General features: G+C 35.8%; 1 protein-coding gene across 1 annotated transcript in view; it reads left to right on the forward strand.

Annotated features, from left to right (window-relative positions):
• The window catches only part of CDC73 (cell division cycle 73), a 127,578-nt gene extending 110,942 nt beyond the window's left edge, over positions 1 to 16,636 (forward strand). Inside the window, exons 15-17 of the mRNA XM_045536353.1 lie at positions 665 to 765; positions 10,703 to 10,844; positions 11,729 to 16,636. Coding sequence (XP_045392309.1) covers positions 665 to 765; positions 10,703 to 10,844; positions 11,729 to 11,765 — 280 coding nt within the window. The 3' untranslated portion in view covers positions 11,766 to 16,636. The remainder of the gene's footprint in view (positions 1 to 664; positions 766 to 10,702; positions 10,845 to 11,728) is intronic.
• The last annotated feature ends 5,565 nt before the right edge of the window (positions 16,637 to 22,201 follow it).

Here is a 22,201-nt window from a genome sequence, read left to right on the forward strand (position 1 = left end):
ATTTAATTAAATACTATTTAAAATAATGAAATATGAGGGCCTACAAAGAGATTTGTTCTTCCCGGGAAAACTAGGTTGAGTGGTTGGAAAAACAAGGGCTTTAAAAAAAAATCTTAAAGAATTTAGAGTGAGTGAAACAGTTGGAAAATTACAAAAGTCTCGATGGTGGGTTTCTGTCCTCAGTTTACTTCCCAAGTAATCAGAAGAACTCTAGAGTTAATGTAATGTCATGTTTTTGATTAAGTAAAATATTTAAGATGTTTTTGAATTTTAAATGATTTTTTAAAAAAACCAAACTGTTTTGATTAATAGATCAAATACTGTTCCTATTGCATTGGAAAAGTGGGCCCCTACTCTAAGAGAAGGGAAGAGAAAAGGCTAAAAAGATTACACAAAAGTATTGTGTATATAATTGTGTTTAAACATACTAGGCGACTTAGGTGTAGATGCATGGGAAGTGTAGCAGTCATTGATGTGCTGTGATGGTAACGTCATCTTGAAAAGCTGGTCATGTACTTACTGTTTTTGTCTCACAGAAGGATCAGTAGGAGATTATATCACATGGATAATTATGAAACTCTTTCCTTAAGGATTTGTAGTAACTTAAAGCTAAAGTTTGGGATATTCTCCCTCTCTCCCCCACCATCCCTTTTTCTACTTGTAGGGACCGGGTTGTAGCAGTTTTTGTGCAGGGTCCTGCATGGCAGTTCAAAGGTTGGCCGTGGCTTTTGCCTGATGGATCACCAGTTGACATATTTGCTAAAAGTAAGATTCTCTTTGTATTTACTGCTTGTCCAATATAGAAATGTTCTCGCTTTATTTAAGAGAAAGAGCCATATGGCTCTGCATGTATGACGTGTATATCAATGAGTTGCTATTAAGTAACATATAATGTGAACTTTTCAGCACCTGTGAAATACTTAATAAAAAGCCTTTTTATCCATTTATACTTTATGGTTTTATCTAAAAGTGAATATTGCCTATCCTGCAACATTAATAATTATTTTTTAGGTTACTTCAAAATTAATATTGTTGCATGTCCATACATTGTTACTAAAATTGATACCAGTTTTAAATGGGTTGACTTTTGCTGAACAGAAATGTTTAGCCATAACTTAAAGTGCCATAATGACATTTACTAGCTATTCCCATCATCTGGAATGATTGTGGCATGATTGGCTTTTTCTCTTCATTCAGATTTCAGCTCAAGTGTTCTCTCTTTAGAGTCCTTCTCTAATCATCCTGTTTGAAGTAGCCATCACCTACTCGCAGTTGCTCCCTAAGCCATTTTATTTTTTTGATAGCACTTAATGTTCCTTGACATTTTCTAATTTTGATATCTTTATTGTAAGTGTTCCCTAGTCGGAATGTAAGTCCCACAATGGAAGAGACCTTTCCTGCCGTATGCACCTTTTGTGTCCTCAGCACTGAAGAGGACCTGGCATAGGGGGATTTTCACTGAATATCTGCTGAGTAAATTATTTCATGTAGCTTATGTATTTATTAAACATATTGGCATAAATTGATATGACAAAAGTAGATTAATTTAGCCTTTTTCTTTGCAGAAAGGGAGTATTCTAACAGTTATTTGGGTATTCAATTAAATTAGCATTGGCAAATTTAATTTCAAAAAGTCATTCTCATAACTTCTAATAAATATGTTTATTAGAAATTACAACTTTAGTTATTATGAATGTCGACTATGAAATATCCAGCATTTTTAGCAACCCCAGTTTTTGTTAGTGGTAACACCATTCCTCCATAGAAACTGCCCAAGCTTGAAAGTTCTAATCATTTGTTGTTCTAGTACCTTCATTCATTTTAAAAAAATGAACTTGAATACTACTGACATTGTGATAGCTTTTAATGTTATTTCTGAAACTTAAGCAATACGTAGAGTTGGTAAATAGAAAGTTAAATAGAATGGGAATTTTAATCAAAGTAAAATGTCACTGAATGCAAATTCTGTGTTTTGCGTATTTGCTTGCCTTGTTGAATAGTATTATAACAAAAAAATTAGAATGTCTTCAAGATGTAGATGCTTTCTGAATTTCTTTAAGAATATAGCAGTGTTTTGTTTTTGTTCAAATTGTTAGTCTTCCAAAATTTAGATAAGAATTTAGAGAATTTTTTTAACGGTAGTCATTGATTTTCTTTTATGAATGATTGTTTCTCTTCAACCTTCCTTCAGTTCTAGCTCTTTTCTTTCGGCATTTAAGAATACTCTTTCCCCTTCCATCTTAAAACAAACAACAAAACAAAACCCTTACCCTTGACCTCACCCTTTTCCTCTAGTTTCTTCTCTTTTTCCTTTTACAACTATGCTTTTGAAAGGATTGTCTCTACTAACTCACTTTCTATTCAATTTCTGTTCAAATCCACTACAGTCTGCCCCTTGCTTTCCACTAAAACTATTCCCACCAAAGCCACCAGTGACCTAAGTATTGGAGACTTTTGACCTCTTATTAGGATTTTACTCTGTTGACTCATGTCCTCCTTTTTAAAAGTTGTTTTCCAAGTATTTGCTATACTTTATCTCAGATTCCTTTGCTACTTTTTCTCTGGCTATCTACTATGCTTGAATCTTGAACAATGTGGGGGTTAGAGGCACTGACTCCCTGTGCCTTTGAAATCTGTGTATATGTTTGGACTTTTCCCAAACACCTACTAATAGCTTACTGTTGAGCAGAAGCCTTACTGATAGCGGTTGATTAGCACATATTTTGTATATTATGTGTATTAAATATTGTATTCTTACAATGAAGTAAGCTAGAGAAAAGAAAATGTTATTTTATTTATTTATTTATTTATTTATTTATTTATTTTTTGAGACAGAATGTCGCTTTGTTGCCCGGGCTAGAGTGAGTGCCGTGGCGTCAGCCTAGCTCACAGCAACCTCAAACTCCTGGGCTTAAGTGATCCTCCTGCCACAGCCTCCCGAGTAGCTGGGACTACAGCCATGCGCCACCATGCCCGGCTAATTTTTTCTCTCTATATATATTTTTTAGTTGGCCAGCTAATTTCTTTTTATTTTTAGTAGAGACGGGGTCTCGCTCTTGCTCAGGCTGGTCTCGAACTCCTGACCTCGAGTGATCCGCCCACCTCGGCCTCCCAGAGTGCTAGGATTACAGGCATGAGCCACCGCGCCTGGCTAAGAAAATGTTATTAAAATCACAGGGAAGAGAAAATATATTTACTATTCCTTAAGTGGAAATGGATTATCATAAAGGGTCTTCAGCCTCATCATCTTCACATTGAGTGAGCTGAAGAGGAGGAGGAGAAGGATGAGGAGGGGCTGGTCTTGCTACCTCAGGGGTGGCAGAGGTGGAGGAAGGTCAGTGTGTAGGTGGCTTGTGCACTCCCAGCCTGTGCTGTTCAAGGGTCAGCTCTGTATGTGTATGTTCCCGGTTCTCTCCTCCCTTAATTCTAAATACCCTTTTTGAGCTCTCTTCCCCCTCAGAAATTACTGATGGAATTCTTAAGTTTGGTTGCTTTATGTAGTTTCAGATGTCTCAAAGGCTTTTTTCATTCTTTTTTATTATTTTTTCCTTATTTTTGTCTGATGGGATCGTTTGAAAAGACCTGTCTTGAAGTTCTGAGCTTCATTCTTTTGTCTGGTCTAGTCTATTATTGAAGCTTTCAAAAGTATTTTGTATTTTCTTTGATGAGTTTTTCAGTTCCAGAATTTCTGTTTTTTTTTTTTTTTTTTAAGATATCTATCTCCTTGATACATTTTTTTATTCATATCCTGAATTGATTTTCTGATTTCTTTGTATTGGTTTCCAGATTTCTCTTGCATCTTACATAAACTTTTAAAATATCAGTAGTTTGAATTCTTTAGCATTTCGAAGAGTTCTTTTTGATTCCAGTCTGTTGCTGGGCAACTGTTGTGGTCCTTTGGTGGTATCACATTTCCTTGCGTTTTCAAGTTTCCTCTTTCCTTCTGTTGATGTCTGCGTATCTGGTGTAGCATTCACTTCTGGTTTTTTGAAATTGGTTTCATAGGGAAGAATTTTTTTCCTGAAGATGTATATGTGTTGTTGGTTGGGTAGGACACTTTGGATTTGATTTTGTGTGCAGTAGTAGTGTGACCTTTATATGATTTTTTCAGAAGTACATGGGGTCAGTGGTATCTGTGATTTCCTTGATGGCTTAGGTATGATTATTAGTTGAGACTGGTAAAGTTTTGCTGGGGACTTGGATGCCAGCTGAGCCAGTCTTCAGGCCCCAGTGGTAGGAGCAGTTAAGTCATTGTTTAAAATGTGTCTTATATGAATTCTTAAGAATGAATTAAAACAAATCATCAAACAAATTGGAAAGGAAAACATGTAGTAAGAGTATAGAAAGTATTAAAATGTTTATTTACATTTAACTTAATAATTGACAAAATTATGTATTTTACACATATAAAATAAGTATTTTGAAAATGGGCTTTTGAACCTTATAACATATAGCCCCTTTAATGAATTTGTTTAAATTCAAAATGAATAATTTGTGTCCATGAAACACTTGTTTCTAAAAGTAAATAATGTAGAAATAATGTTTGTGTATTTTTCCTGTGCACAAATTATTCATTTTAAATTTTTATCAAGAATTTTTCATTGTTAACATCAAAAGCCAATATGTAACAAGCAATCCATAAAGTAGCTATCAGAAAAAATGCCCAGTTAAATGTTTTCTCTTTAGACACCCCTAATACCAGGTGATAATAATGATTGTAACAACCGTATGCTGGTAAAAAAGTAAAAATTTGGGGAAAAAAGTAAACATTTTACATGTATACATGTAAAACAAAAGCTTCATTGATGATAAACTCTTTGGAAATGTAATAATAAACTGGTGGGATGATTGAATTGGGTTATTACCGAGAGAAAGATTGTAAACATTATTTTATGGCCCACCTATTAACTGTTTTCAGTGCACATCAATTGAGAAATTTTGCCATAGAGTTTATCATCTATCTGCCCAACACTCAGTTATGTTTTAAAAATGAAAATCACATCATTTTACCTTCTTTCTCTAAACTTTCTAGTGGGTTACTATCACTTTTGGAATAAAATTCAGATTTCTATAGCTGAGATGGTTCTATGTATAGGCCATTGCCTACAAAAAAAAAGTTAGACTTAGGCTGGCTGTGGTAACGTGCACTTATAATCCCAGCTACTCAGGAGGCTGAGGTAGGAGGATTGCTTGAGCACAGGAGTTTGAGGCCAGCCTGGGCAACATAGTGAGACCCTGTCTCTAAAAATTATACTTGTTGGTAGGGCATTCATTCCAAGCTTGCCCCCATCTTCAGACCTTTGTGTGAGCTTTTTCTTCTGCCTGAAATCCTTTTCCCAAATCTTGTCGAGACGTTTTCAATTATCTACTTCTAGGTGATCGCCTCAAGAGGCCTTCCCTGAACCAACTCTATTGAAAAAAACTTCCCACATACTTTTTATGTATTTCCTTATCCTATTTTATTTTCCTTCAGTAGTATCTGTACTGTCTGAATATAGTAAATTTATCTGTTTAATTGTTGAGTCTTAGAATATAAACTCCCTGAGGGCCGAGACTTTGTCTTGGTCACTGTTGTATTCTCAGTGCCTAGAATAGTGCACTGAGATGTAGCAGGCACTCACTAAATGTTAGGTATATCTTTGTTTGCATCTTTTTCCTATTTTTTAAAATTTTCTTTTTAAAAATTGACACAAGCTTGCCATAACAATTGTACATATTTATAGCGTACACAATGATGTTTTGATACATATAATGTATAATGATCAGATCAGGGTAATTAGCATATCCATCATTTCAAACATTTATCATTTCTTTGTGTTGGGAACACTTAATATTCTCCCTCTAGCTATTTAAAGCTATGTTTTTGTAAATTATGTAGTCACCCTACCGTGGCATAGAACCCTAGAACGTATTCCTTCTGTGTAGCTGCGATTCTGTACGCTTTAAACAAGTCTCTCTTCAGATCCCTCCATTCCCCCTACCCTTCCCAGCCTCTTGTATCTTCTGCTCTACTTTTTACTACTATGAGATCAGTTTTTTTTTAGCTTCCATATATGTGTGAGAACATGCATTGTTTAACTTTCTGTTCTGGCTTATTTCATGTAACATAATGTCCTCCAGACTCTATCAAAAAGCTGTTAGAAGTGATAAACAAATTCAGTAAAGTTGCAGGATACAAAATTAACATACAAAAGTCAGTGGAGCTTTTATACACAAACAACAAACTAGCTGAAAAAGAAATCAAGAAGGGAATCTCATATACAATACGTACCAAAACCAAAAGAAATACCTTGCAGTTTTCTTAACCAAGTTCCGTGAGTTCTCTCTCATTCCCCAGTTATCTGTTGAATACTCTGTTACCATTTATAGTTTCTACCCTGTTGAAGAAGTCTCTTTATCCTCTAGATTATTAAATTGTATCATTAGTTTCTGCTAAACAATCATTTTCCATGTCACTTAGATAAAAGTCAAAACTCTTCAGTGTAGCCTGCGAGCCCAGCATTTTGAACCTCTGTGGTCTTACTTACCCCTTCCCTACATTTGTTTGCATGATGCAGTTCTGTGACATTTCTTGAGTTTTTAGGCTAATCCATTTTCTCTTTGAGCATGGTTGTCTCGTTCACTGGGTTCCTTTTGTTCTGTGCTTGCTTAATTCTTATTTGACCTTTAGGTCTTAGATTAACATCACTGCCTATGAAATCCTTTTCTGACTGAATTATGGTCTGTGTAAGGTAATGGCATACCTCATTTTATTGTGCCTTGCAGATAATGTGTTTTTTTATAAATTGAAGGTTTGTGGCAACCCTGCATCGAGCAAATGTATCGGCACCATGTTGCCAACATTATGTGCTCACTTGGTGTCTCTGTCCCATTTTGGTAATTCTCACAATATTTCAAACTTTTTCATTATTATATCTGTTATGGGGATCTGAGACTAGTGCTCTTTGATGTTGCTATTGTAGCTGTTTTAAGGTACTATGAACCATGCCCCTAGAAGACTGAGAACTTAATCGATCAATGTTGTGTGTGTATGACTGCTCCGCCCATCTGCCATTCTCTCTCCCTCTCCTTGAGTGTCCTTATTCCCTGAGACACAACAGTGTTGAAATTAGACTAATTACTAACCCTTCAATGGCTTCTAAGTGTTCAAATGAAAACAACAGTCATACAACTCTTATTTTAAATCAAAAGCTAGAAATGATTAAGCTTAGTGAGGAAGACTGGTCAAAAGCCAAGATAGGCCTCTTGAGCCAAACTCTTAGCCACGTTGTGAATGCAAAAAGAAAAATTCTTGAAAGAAATAGAAGTGCTACTCCACTGGAACACATTAGCCTTATTGCTGATAGGGAGAAAGTTTGAGTGGTCTGGATAGAAGGACCAAACCAGCCACAACATTCCCTTAAGCAATGCCTGGTCCAGAGCAAGGCCCTAACTCTCTAAATCCTGTGGAGGCTGAGAGAGGTAAGGAAGCTGCAAAGAAAAATTGGAAGCAAGCAGAGGTTGGTTTATGAAGTTCAAGGAAAGAAGCCATTTCCATAACATAAAAGTCTAAGGTGAAGCAGCAAGTGCTGATGTGGAAGCAGCAGCTAGTTATGTGGAATATCTAGCTGAGATCGTTTGTAAAGTTTGCTACACTAAACAGCAGATTTTCAGTGTAGATAATACAGCCTTCTATTAGAAGAACATTCCATCTAGGACTTTCATTGCCAAAAAAGAGAAGTCAATGCCTGGCTTCAAAGCTTCGAAGGACAGGCCGACTCTTTTGTTAGGGGTTAATATAGCTGGTGACTTTAAGTTGAAGCCAGTTACTATTCTGAAAATCCTAGGGTCCTTAGAATCATGCTAAATCTGTCCTGGCAGGTGCTTCATGCCTGTAATTCCAGCACTTTGGGAGGCTGAGATGGGAGGATTGCTTGAAGCCAGGAGTTTGAGAGTGCCTGGGTGACATAGCGAGACCTGTCTCTACAAAAAATAGGAAAAATTAGCCAGGCATGGTGGCATGTGCCTGTAATCTCAGCTACTTGGGTGGCTGAGTCGGGAGGATTGCTTGAGCCCAGGATTTCAAGGCTGCAGTGAGCTTTGATCAGGCTGCTGCAATCTAGCCTGGGTGACAGAGCAAGACCCTGTCGGGGGTGGGGGTGGAATTATGCTAAATCTGTTCTGTCTGTGCTCTGGAAATGGGACATCAAAGCCTGAATGACAGTATATCTATTTACAACATGGTTTACTGAATATTTTAAGCCCACTGTTGAGGTCTGCTGCTCAGAGGCTGAGAGTAAATGATTCCTTTCAGAATATTACTGCTGATTGACAGTGCACCTAGTCACACAAGAGTGCTGCTGGAGAGGTGCACAGAGATGAGTGCTGTTTTCATGCCTTCTCATACAACATCTGTTCTGCAACCTGTGGGTCAAGGAGTAATTTCAGTTCTCAAGTCCTGCTATTTAAGGAATCTGTTTCATAAGGCTACAGCTGCCATAGATAGTGAATCCTCTGATGAATCTCGGTAAACTGAAAACCTTTTGTAAAGGATTTACCTCTCTAGATGCCATTGTGAACATTCGTGATGCATCGCAGGAGATCAGAATATCAACATTAACAGAAATTTGGAAGAAGTTGATTCCAGCCCTTATGCATGGCTTTGAGGAGTTCAAAACTTCAGTGGAGGAAGTAACTAACACTGTGGTGGAAACAGCAAGAAAGCTAGAAGTAGAAATGGAGCCTGGAGGTGGACCTGAATCGATGCAGTTTCATGATGAAACTTAAATGGATAAAGAGTTGCTTCTTACAGATGAACAAAGAATATGGTTTCTTGAGATGGCACCTACTCCTGGTGAAGATGCTGTGAACTTTGTTGAAATGACAAGAAAGAATTTAGGGTATTACATTTACATAGTTGGCAGCAAGGTTTGAGAGAATTGACTCCAGTTTTGAAAGAAGTTCTGCTGTGTGGATAAAATGTCAAATAGCATCACATGCTCCAGAGATGTCTTTCATATAAGGAAGTGTCAATATGGCAAACTTCATGGCTTTCTTTTTTCTTTTTTTTTTTTTTTTTATTTCAGAATATTACGGGGGTACAAAGGCTTTGGTTCCATAAATTGCCTTTGCACTGCCCGAGTCAGAGCTACAGGCGTGCCCATCCCCCAGACAGTGCACACCGCATCTGTTAGATGTGAATTTACCCATCCCCTCCTTCCCTCCTCCTCCCCCACCTGCCAGACACCTGATGAATGTTACTTCCATATGTGCCCGTAAGTTTTGATCGATTAGTAACAATTGGATGGTGAGTACATGTGGTGTTTGTTTTTCCATTCTTGTGATACTTCACTTAGAAGAATGGGGTCCAGCTCTATCCAGGATAATATAAGAGGTAGTACACCATTTTTTTTTTAATGGATGAGTAATACTCCATGGTACACACATATGCCACATTTTATTAATCCACTCATGTATTGATGGGCACGTGGGTTGTTTCCACACCTTTGCAATTGTGAATTGTGCTGCTGTAAACATTCTAGTGCAGGTGTCTTTTTTATAGAATGTCTTTTTTTCCTCTGGATAAATATACCCAGTATGGGATTGCTGGATCAAATGGTATTTCTACTTTTAGTTCTTTGAGGTATCACTATTCTACTTTCCATAGAGGCTGTACTAGTTTGCAGTCCCACCAGCAGTGTATGAGTGTTCCTGTTGGTCTGCATCCACGCCAACGTTTGTTGTTTTGGGACTTTTTGGTAAAAGCCATTCTCACTGGAGTTAGGTGATATCTCATTGTGGTTTTGATTTGCATTTCCCTGATGATTAGAGATGTTGAGCATTTTTGTATGTTTCTTGGCCATTAGTCTATCTTCTTTTGAAAAGTTGCTGATCATGTTATCCATTGTGAGTTAATTTTTGTGAGTGATGAGATACATGGATCCTGTTTCAGTCTTCTACATGTGACTATCCAATTTCCCCAGCACCATGTCTTGAATAGGGATTCTTTTCCCCGGTGTATGTCACAGCCACCCCTCAGCAACCATCATGGTAATCATTCACCACCCATTAACATGGAGGCATGACCCTCTACCAGCAGTGTGATTATTACTTGCGTGAAGGCTCAGATAATTGTTAGCATATTTTAGTAATATTTTTTCATTAAGGTATGTGCGTTGTTTTTTCGACATAATGCTGTTGCACACTTAATAGACTATAGTATAATGTAAATATAACTTTTATATGTATTTTAAAACCAAAAAAATTGTATGACTCACTTTATTGTGATAGTGCTTTAATGTGGTGGTCTGGAACTCAAACAGCAATAATCTCCTAGGTATGCTTACACTCTTCTTTATCTGTGATACCCTACTTTCCTTATTGTACTGTACTGTTCGAATAATCTTTTTCTTATTCTCCTTTACCAGACCATATGCATTGTATCTTTCCTTATTCCTCATTTCAGTCTCCAGTGGCTGGCACTTATAAATCCTCAATAAATATTTATTAAATATATTTGAGTATACTATAGTGTTTTGTATCTATTTGAAAGCTCTACCACTTTGGTTATAATATATCTTCAATTCATGGAAGAGAGATTGAAGTTTTTTCTTTTTAGGTTTCTGGTTACTGTCTGGATTGGAATTTTAAAATGTTTTCATAATTTTGATTGTAGTTTGACTAAAAAATAATTACTTATCTTCCCACCCCGCCTCCCATGCAGTTAAAGCCTTCCATCTCAAGTATGATGAAGTTCGTCTGGATCCCAACGTCCAGAAGTGGGATGTAACCGTGTTAGAACTCAGCTATCACAAACGTCATTTGGACAGACCAGTTTTCTTACGGTTTTGGGAAACATTAGACAGGTAATTCTGAGTCTAAAGTTTGCTTGTCGGCTTTATTGTAATTTTTCTGACTCCTTAATTTAAATTTTAAGTTTCTTTAAGTTATTAACCTTATTTCCCAGTTCCCTTCTTTGAACATTGTCTAATTTGATGCTGATCAATTAACAAATGTTTTTGATATATTTACTTAGAAATAAAAGGTTTATATCCTTTATTTTAGAAGGAACACTAAACTAAGCCAGAAGGCCTAGATTTTAGTCTTGGTTTTATGATCTGGCTCTAATGAGCTGTGTGACCCTTTTGAATATTATTTTCTGTCTATCCAAGGAGCTTGGTTTAAGTGAACCCTATGTGTTTTGCAAGCACCGAAAAACTCTGGATTCATTTGAGTCATAGCTCATGAAAGATTTCAGTTTTTAAATGTATTTTAATTGCTAATACAAATAAAGTTCTTAAAGCCATTTACATTAATAAGTTTTGTAATTGGCAATTTCAGAACAGCATATGATCACATTTAATAACACTAAATCTATTGTTCTCTTTAAGGTGCCCATTAAAATCTGTAACTTTCTTGGTGTAAGTCACTGGATGTTATAGGTTTCCTCAAAGTCACAAATGATTGAGGTAATCTAATCTAATTATGACTGATTAAGAGAAATGCTTATCATTCTAGCTTAGAAGCTTATATAGAATTTAGTAAGAGGAATGTGTTCTCTAGCTTATTTCAGAAATCCTTAAATTCCCAAAGGTCACAGTATCAAATTTCCAATTTCTTATAAAACAAAACATCCTGTTCTATTGTTGATTTTAAGTTTTAAGAAATGTCAGCTTATTTTTACATGTAATATTCTAAAAATTCTAAAATTCCTATAGTTATTTTAACCTATTATAATATTGTTTTTCAGGTACATGGTAAAGCATAAATCCCACTTAAGATTCTGAGTTATTTGGTTCCTCTATTTCTGGAAATCTGGATTAAGAAGCATGGATATACCTTGATCTAAAGACTGAAACTCAAGCTTTATGAATTTATCAGGAACTTACAAATGAAGAAGGTCATAGATGGATCTTTTATAAGACCTTATTTGATTCTTTGTTCTTCAAAGGGGTGATGCTTGTCATCCATATAAGCAAACTTTTTGGCTTACAATTATTTTTTTAATATTAGCCTTCTAGTCTGTAATGGAAATTGTATATTTTGATAGAAATTTTTTCTCCATTGGTTAAATGAGCATTACTTAAAATTTGTTTCCTTAGAAAATAAATGCAGGTTATAAATGTGTGTATATTTAGAGGATATAAGGCTCTCTGAGCCTTACTTGCTTCTGATTTTTCATTGCTCTATAATTCCTTTTACTGAAAATTCTGTGTTATGAATGGTATTAAATTTTATTCTCTGGAACTTCCAAAACCAAGCAAAAGGATGTGACTATTTTGAGTGAATCAAAATGTCAACCTCTATGTATACTATATCTACACTTACTCTTTATTTAAAAAGGAATAATGAAAAATCAAGAACAATTCTTCAATTTTGGTTGAACTGTTCAGCCTTTTCAAGACTTCTTATAAATGAACACATTTAATGAATGTACATTCTTTTCACTGACTTTGGTGATTTTAAAACTTAGAATGATATATTTCTATCTGTGATATCTTTTCATTCAAAATCTCAAAACACAGATTAAAAACATAGTAGGCTGTAGTACTTTTTATTTGGGAAGCCAGAGTATGATTTGGGGGAAGGAATATGTATCAGCCCTGTTACAGTGTAACTTTAAGTTCCTTATTTTTTCTCATAAGTCCTCCTTTGATTTCTTATTTTATATGGTGTAGGATTTTGAGTCTTCTAGTTCTATAGGCTTGTAGATCTTGGAGTTCTTTTCTTCCATTATCCCTAAATATTGATAAACTCCCAGGCACCAAAGAACACAATTGCTTAATTAAGTGTCTGAACAGAAACAAGATGAAATCACTGGTATTTTTATGTGTGTATTCAATATGGTATGAAATATAAAGCCTATATTTTAACTTAGCAAAATATTTTACTATTTCTCTACTTTAGATAGAGTATTGCATCCAAGGTACAATGAATGACCATTTTCCTTGAGTTTTGATTTTCACCTTTTACTACTTAGAAGCAATTGGGAATCTTAACTCTTCTTAACTGTTATTGCCAGTAGAATTTTTGTTAATCATTCAGTCTTACCTCATCTTTTTCTCTATTTTTTCCCCAGTGATTCTCTCTTAGGTTAACATTTTTGGTAAACACTTAGCTCTTTTTTCAGCTGACATTACCTAAACCTCTTTTTGAAATTTAATGCTATCATAAAAATGAGAAGCAATTATTATTTATTTTTTAAGTCACCACAAAAATCCATACCAATAGTAAATAGAAAAGATATTTGTTCACATGGAATTCACAAGGCTCTTCAGAAGAAAACAGTTAACATTTTAAATTAGTATATTTTAGTATATTTATAAGGTTTGAACAGATTTTGCTCCCATTTTTTCCTTTCTTTCCTGCATCCCCTCTCCTTGAAGATACAAGAAAATTCAGACTTGTTCACATTAGACTTTCTCAGCATATAAATCTGTTTTCAAAATAAATTATGTATTGTGTAAACTTTCTCCATGATGAAATTGTTAAGGACTAGAATCTGTAATATTTTTATGTAAGATTACTTGTTAAGACTACTACAAGTGGACATGAACTACCTTTCCATAAAGATTTTTGGTATTTGTACTTATATATGAAATTTACTTGATACAGAGTATGGTTAAAATTGGGAACATCTACTTTGAAACAGGGTTTATTTTTCTATTTTGAATTTGCCTTATGTATGTTTGAAAGCTTATGGAGATACTGTATGGAACATTAAGAAAAGTACAAATATGCTTTACCATGTATTTTAAAATCAGACCCTTATTATGTACTTTTTGTTTGTTTGTTTGTTTTGGATCGTTCAGTCCCTTAAGTCCAGGTAGTTAATTTTATAGCCATTAATTCTAAAAATCAAAAACAGAAAACAAAATTTTCAGCCAATCACTATTCATTCTCCCATGACTCAGTCCTATAGCAACACCTAACACAGTGCCTTGCACATAGTAGGCATTCAGTGAATACATGCATGAATGAATAATGTATTTTCAGGATAACTGATTTATTACAAAAAAGTAGTTTGATTATACTTCGTTTTGGAGTTTGAGAATACGGAATTACAGGCAGTAAAGAGGCATAAGTAGATATCTTAATGGAAATGAAGTGTACATTAATAACTTGACTTACCCATAAGTTACTATGAACTGGAGACACCCTTATTTGCCCCACCTATAAAGGAAAGCTCTATTTATTTATTCATAGGACACTCTTCTGAGTCAGGTAAGAAGCGTGTAGGTTTCAGTCAGTAGGTCTCAACCCAGACTACATATAGAATCATTTGGGAAGTTTTAAAATATATTTATGCCTGAATCCTGATTCTGATTCTGATTTAATTTGGGATGAGACCTCATCATCAGTATTTTTTTCAGAGTTCTCCAGGTAATTTTAATGTTCAGGAAGGATTCAGAATCACTGGTTTGTTATTGAAAACAATACCCAGTATTAAATGTTGTTTCCTCCTCCTCCTCCTCTTCTTTTCTGTGTGTATGTGTGTTTGGTTTTTTTTTTGTTTGGTTGATTTTTTTTTTTTTTTTTTTTGGCTACCCTTTGCACTAGATCATCCCAATTATTGGTGATACTGGCTTATATTCCCATATGACAAATTCAGATCTTAATTATTTATTTAATATAGAATGAGTATTTTGCTGTTTAATATTTAAACAATGTTTAATATATTTCATTATTAACTAGTATTGTAGTTTATGATTTGTTCCCCATGTGTCCATATCCTTTACTAACTTTTTGTTTTTAGCAATACATCAGTAATCCATACAGCAACAACTATTTCATAATGAGGAAAATCTCAACTTTTAAGGTAGAAAGAAGTAAAGTATTAATTTCTTATCTGCCATGCAGAATGAGACAAACACAATTTGCTTATGAAAGGAAAGAGGCATACTTTTTCATTATCTACGCAGGAAACTGAAAGTAAACTAATTCATTTAAATAAGATTCATTATCTAATAAACATTGAAGGGAATATTTTTCCTAAATAAAAATTTTGTGACTCCTAACAAAATTAAATTGATGACACTGTTCTTTTTTGGAGGGTGGGAGAGAACATTTGTTGAACTCTAATGTAGTATATAAAATTCTTTGAGACTAGCCTTGTATTTTGTAATATTACAAATACAGCAGTTAAAAAAGCTGGTCAAAATCAATGACTTAGAAAGTGGCATTAAACTTTGTGTTTTGAAATTGCTTGTTTAAATGCAAAATTATAACTAAGGCAGATACTTTTTTAATTTTAATTTTTAATTTTTTCAGAGAAGCTTATTAAAGCCTTCGTATACATGTTTTTTAAACACAGATTCTTAATAAAGAAATTGTTGGTCTTTCTGGTTGAAGCTCATATAGAATCCTGAGAAGAAATAATTTATAAAATAAGAACTATAGAAATTTGTTCTCAACTGAAAAGTTGGCAGCTGCTGTTTTTCCAAAAATAAGAGAAAAGACAATATGAAAATTAATTATATTAGTCTTAATATTACTTGACTGAATTTCCACTATTTATTTACTTATGTTTGAGATTCACCTAGTTATTCTAATGATAATTTATTAACTTTAAAAATAAAAGGGGAAAATGACAGAATTCGACTTAAATTAAGAATTAGAGTAGGAACTTTGAAGTCCTGTATATTCTGGCACATCCATTGCGACATTTGGAAGTGTATTTGCCCCAGCACTGTTTCTGTGTATGTTGGAATAATAACTAAGGAAAAATTGAAAATGTACAGTAGATGTATAAAGAATTATGTTTAGTAAATACGTAAAAGGTAATAATACTTGCAGGTTATTGATCTGTTTGGGTTTGTGTGTATTATTTTAGGCAGTGTTTACAAAAGTATCTTGGAAGTTATAAATATGTGCCATTTACTGAAAAGCAGTAAGCATTTTTATATGTATAAAGCTAATGAAATAAAACTAGTTTAATTGCCAAAATTTCAAAAGTGGGGTTATACTATGTCAAATTTAAGCAAATGATCTATCTCTCCAAGAATTTTGTTTGCCGTTGAATTCTGTTTCCCTCCACTTTGAATTTACTAAAAGCTACTTAACCTCCAAGTTTGGTAACAGTGCTCAATAAGTAATGCAGTTCATGTACATTGAGTAGGCACTATAAATGATTGTTTAACCACAAATTGATACTATTGCTCAAACAGTGGTTCTTGAATAGAGCTTAAGTTTTGGGAGCTGTGTGACCTGATAAAATGTTCTTCTCATTCTGATTCCGTTTTGGCGGATTTTTAAATCTTAGGTTAATTGTAAATAAAACATTTTGTAGTGCTTTATATTTAAGAATCTTAGGGACATTTCCACCCTTTCCTTGTCCCCAACCAAAAAACTATTCATACCGAGAAGGCAGAAGCTGAATTGTGGGCTGGAATGTCATCTTAACGCGAAGTGGACCTTGAGATTTGTCAGGCATAGTATTCCTCAGTTTTGGGAATAAATATAAGTTTTCACTTTGAAAACTAATGAGTTAAATCCATTTACAGTCTCTGTTAATAAGTTAAACCGTGGAGAATCATAGTTCATAAAGGGTAGCAAAAGCTGCATACTTGGCTGAACTTAAGTTTGATTATGCTCCAGTTTTCTATGTTATTATTATTGTAATAGAATTGAGTGTGTCCTAGTAAATTATTATACATTATCTTTACAGTTTGAGCATCCTGATTTTCACGTTTTATGGTTTCAAAGCAAACTGTACTCTCATATAATCAGGTCTTCAGCAGCAGCAGCCTGTCATTGGTACTAGTGGTTGAGACTCTCCTGTGACAGAATTTCTTTAATGAACACTTTAATAGGCTGCATTCAAACTTAATTTTCATTCAGTCATAAGTGCCCACTTTAATACGTATTTTATTCTGCTGTTCTGTTCCTTTGATCATCTGCTCTTGGGGGAGCAGCTACATAACTGAAATAGATATAGCATGAGTTGTAAATGCTATTGAATGTTTGTAAGGCTCAAAGGTGTTAGTATATAAATAACAGCACATTGCCAAATAAGCTTTTTTTCCTCTCCTCTTGTTTTCTAAAACACTTTTCTTTTATATTTATCATGTAATGATCAGCATTTATGGTGAGTCGGAAGTGAACATAGAAAACATAACGAAGCTCTGAGAAGGCTGTTGTTGTTGAGTCTAATAATTATGTGTAGTTCCTTTGACATAGGATTATAGTTTATAGTTCATCCTTACCTAGACAATGCTGATTTATACTACATAACTAATGTAAATAGGGCTGAGGCCATAGTGAAGCAGAAGACATTTGAGAGATTCTTTTTATCACATTTGGATATTTTATTGGACTGTGCTTTATTTGCCAACAAATTCCAAGTGAAAACACGTTGGGTTTCACAGCATTCACTGTGATAATATGTTAATGTATACGCTCAGAAGAACTGCTTTCATGGAGTTTACAGTGTTAAAACTATAAATGTGGTAATGGCATCTCTTCTTTAAATTGATAAATGATGTAAACAATTTTCTTTATAATGAGTTTGAAAGTGTTTATTAAGTCAATGTGTGTCTAATGTATGAGGAAGATCAAGTGAGTTTCCTTATGTCTCATTCAATTGTTTTAGCACAATTGAGCATCACTAATGTTTATGGTGGTTTTGACTATAAAACTGTTTTAAAATATTTGTAGTTTTACATAATGTATTTTTATTCCCTAATGGATCGAGTACAAAACGGAAGTATAAAGGTCACTAATGATGAAATAAAATAAATTGAGGAGCATTTATTTTATTTTAGTTTAAGGCTATTTAGTTTAAGGCTAAAACAGTTTGATGTAGGAATTTGAGGTGAAAAAATCATGTAGGAACTCCAACTCAATGGGAAAATATAGTAGGATCTGGACAGTTATCTCTGTCCTTTTGGGGTTGTGCTCATGAATTGAAGCAAACCTATGGTGTGGCTTTTCTCCAGCAGTGTTTAACTGCTTGATTGCAGATGTAGAGAATTGCCGTTAGATTTTTACCTATTTTGATGGAATTGGACACAGGCCAGGGAGTTGAAGATATTTGCAGGGTGATGATTGTAATACTGGAACATGGAAGCCAGGTTCAAAGAATAAATGATAGAAAGGAGATGCTGGATGGTGAGACAGCGATGCCGTCTCATGAACTGAACGCTTCCATGAAGTGAGCCTGAAAGATGAGAGGAGGGGACGATCAGAGGGTGAGATGCATCAAATCAGAATTTCAGAGGTGATCTGATATTGACAAGAAAAGGTCAAGGCCTTAAGAGTGTCTGTGACAGAGAGGAGGGAGGTGATCTCTGAGATGAGGATCAAGGCCCTGTGGTGGTTCATGTGAGTGCTGAAGCAGCTGAGAATGACGAGAGAGGGTAAGAAGGGAGAAGAAGGTAACTGAATAGCATGAGCTTTACAGGATCCATACTTAGTAAAAAAAACAAACAAACCTGATTTTATATCGAGATCAGCACATGAATGGACATTTAGATATTCCAAGATAAATTAATAAAATGTTAAAGGCAGAGATCATTTCAATGCCTTCTGACATCCAAATTGGAAAAAGATTTTGTGTACTTGTCCCTTTGGCCCAGATTTGAGGGCTTTTGCTATACCAGGTCTTGTTTTCCCCAGTTGGCTCCCACATGAGGCTAGTTCTTTCGTAGTCTTTGCCTCTTCTGTAGCTTGGTGATACTGGGGGTGGGTAAAGCCTTCACTGGAAACCTGGCGCTCTACTCTTATTTTGAGCTTTCATTAAGTGCCGATACTGGGGTCACTTCCCTACTTGTATGCACAATTCATTAGTAAGGGGGAACACCCTGAATGGTTCCCAAACTGCTGGGGTGCTGGAAAAAAGGAATCCCTGCAGATACTGGTGGAAGGAAAGGGTTTTTCATTCTTGAGGATTTTTCTTTGGCTTTTCTATAAGCTACTTCTTCTACCCTTAGTTTGCTTTGTTCTAGGTTTTGGGGGAGAATTCTCAGGAGGTTGTTACCTTTGTTTTCCTGCAGTGAGGTGGGTTAGATGCTATTCTGAGCCTTATCTAAATCTTACCTGAACCCATTTCTTTCCTTGTTAGCATGAAGTTGTGCACCTTTTCCTGTTTGGTGATTGATTTTGAGTTTTTCCTCCTTTGCTCTCCTGCTAATTCTTTAGTTGTGATTCAGCTGTGATCCAGCTTTCCTCCATTGTCTTCACCGAGAAGTGACCTTACCTTTTCTTGACAAAGGAAACAGAAGCATGGACTTCTCAATACTAAACCTTAAAAACTTGGATGCATATAATGTGTGTATCTTTATTTTCTTTTCTCCTATTCCAATGGTTTAAATATCCTGTCACCCATCAGGAACTTGTTCATTCATATGTATTTCTCCTACCACTTCTACTCTGTCACATATTTTGCACTATTACTGTTTCCTCTTCCTTGTGTTGCCGTCTTGTCCCTCTGTATTTATCCCTTTCCTCCCACATTTAAACTTGGCTGCACCTTTTCCTCTTAAACATAACCACGTTGTAGGGAAACGGCTTGATTATGTGTCTTTAACTCTGTCTCCTCCTACTCTGATTCCATCTCTAACCACCTGTTGGATAGAGCAGTGGCTGTGGGGCTGGGCCTTGGGGCACGCAGAGTAGACTGCTCCTCGGAGTCTACCAGAATATGGAGGGAGAGCTTGTCTTTGATTTTCTTCCTGTCGAATCCAGATGGGAGCCGATAGACCAGCACCTATGAAATCTTCAGCAAGGATCTGAACTGAAAGATCCTCGCTTTCAAAGATCCAAGGACTCAGAGGACAAGTGGCGTAGCTGGCACGTGCGGTACTGGGCAGACTGACTAGCGTGGCTGCTGCAGGGTGGGCTCAGTTCTCCCCACGGGGCTGGGGGAGGACAAGGTGGAAGAGATTTTCCTGCTGTCATCTGTGACGGTGACTGGCAACTTGCTGATTAACCGGTCAGCGCCCTACAGAAGGCTTCTCCTGCTCATGAATTTATTGCCACTCAAAATATCCCAGTTTGACTTGTGCTAAAGGGGGAATGGCTGAACGAAGGAAAACAGTCTAAGGAGACCTAAAGAAAAATAGCATCGAGAGAGGAGGAATACTCAGGAATGGGTGATGAAAAAGAATTGCTGGTGGAGATAGATAACAACTTTAATTTTGAAAAAGCACCTGAGAAAATCGCAGCATAAAATAAGCTTTCTAGCAATTAAAACACATTAAAATGTAGAAAAAGAGAGGGATGGCCACTATTGGGGACCAAATTAGTGGCCTAGAATATCATATTGAAGTACTTATCTCTAAGAAAGCAAAACCCAAAGACAGATTTCAAAAATGAAAACATCTAGAAGAGAATTCTATATTTAATGGGAATAAGTGAATAACATAACCACAAGGAGAAAAAGGAAACAGGAGGGCACAATTACTAATACTGGAGATTTTCACTAGTTTGAAAGAGCTCTCACTGTGTAGATTCCAGGCAACACTAGGGGAAAAAAGACACCTGGGCAGGTGTTTCATTCAAATACTTATTGTTTACTTTCTGCCAGTGACAAGCACTGTTGTAGTTGCTGGGGCTACGCGGCACACGACATTGGCCATGCGGGGTTGAGTGGGGAGAGAGAGGCAGTAAGTAAAGAACAAACATGTCTCAGATGGTGATAAGTGATACAGAAAAGCAGAGTAGAGTGACTAGCCCATGTTGAGATAAGGCAGTGGCAGGTTTACTATTTTATATGGGTGGTCAGAGACATCTCAGACAAGGTGACATTTGAGCAGCAATTTGAAGGCAGTGGGATTGAACCTGTGCTATCTGTGGAGAAAGCACTCCAGGTAGGGAGCAGGAAGTTTGGAAACCCTGAGGCAGAACCCTGCCTGCTTTTTCCAGGACTGACAAGGAATCCACTGGGCTAGAGATGAGGGAACAGAACAGTAAGAGATGCGTTTAGAGAAACGGCAGGAAACAGGATTATGTACAGTATTGTAGCCGATTATACAAACTTTGGCTTTTGTTCCTCACTACGTACAGAGGCCATGTGAGGATTTTCAGCAGAGTGACACCCATGTGATTTTAAGTTTTAAGACTGTGACTCAACCTTGCTGAAGTATAGACAATTATAGGAAGGAAGGGCAGAAGTCAGGAGACAGGACCGTTGGATATTACAATAATTTAGACAAATGATACAGGTTTGGGCCAGTGTGGTATCAGTAGAGGAATGACAAATGGTCAGATTCTGGGAATATTTTGAAAGTAGATGGATAGGACATGGTGTGTGGGATAATAGCCAACTTCAAGTTTTACTTATTTTTTGCCTGAGTAACTGAAAGGATGGGATTTTTGCTCACTATTATGGGAAAGATTGTATAAGGATCAGATTTTGGGATGGTAGCAGCTGGGGAAATCAGTTTACTTTTGGAATGTTGAGTTTGAGATGCCTGTTAGATATGCAGGAGGAGATATTCAAATCCTTGAATTTCAGGGTAGAGAGAGGAGTTTACAAAGGGAAAAAAAAAAAAGAAAATCATATGTGCAGGCTTTAGAGAAAGTCTGCAACCAAGAGTCCCTTTCCCAGATAGGATCATTCATCCTGAGGATATGCAGGGATCCAAAGACTGTACCCCGTGTAACTTCACCTAAGGAAAGTGGCCCCAAGAACTTAGAACAAGCAACACATTAAAACAAAGATCTGTCATTCTATGATAGAGTGACTGGGAATTTGTAATATTAAGTGTCAAGTAGGTATTCTTCAAGCAGAAAAGACGTACTACATGGAAAATCTCACGCTACTAGAGCCACCAGTACCAAGTAAGCTGTCGCAGCAAAACTTGGGCGTGAGGACTGAGCCAGGGAATATGGTGAACAAAAGCATTCAGAATTTCTCATCCCTGCCGAGAACAAATGTTTGACTTCATGGAAGATGAAAAACATTAGTTCTTGCAACTAATCAGAAGCTGAATATTTTTGACAAATAGCTTTTTAAAACCCACTGAAGCACTGTGGAATATGTTTAAAAAAATGTATCGAGGTTTTGGAGATTTTTAAATAGGTCAGGAAATTATTTCCAAGTTGTGCAGATTTGAAAATTTTGATAGGTAATATGTTTTCAGCCACAAAAGCACAAAATATTTTCAATAATGTTCAAAATGTTTCACAATGTTCTTGACATAGCACAATTTTTTTTTCTAAAAGTAATTATTCATTCATTAAAGCAGAGTTCTGGCTATCTGCTTTTAATAATCTTTAACCT

Source organism: Lemur catta, chromosome 23, assembly GCF_020740605.2.
Source record: "Lemur catta isolate mLemCat1 chromosome 23, mLemCat1.pri, whole genome shotgun sequence".
NCBI lineage: Eukaryota > Metazoa > Chordata > Mammalia > Primates > Lemuridae > Lemur > Lemur catta.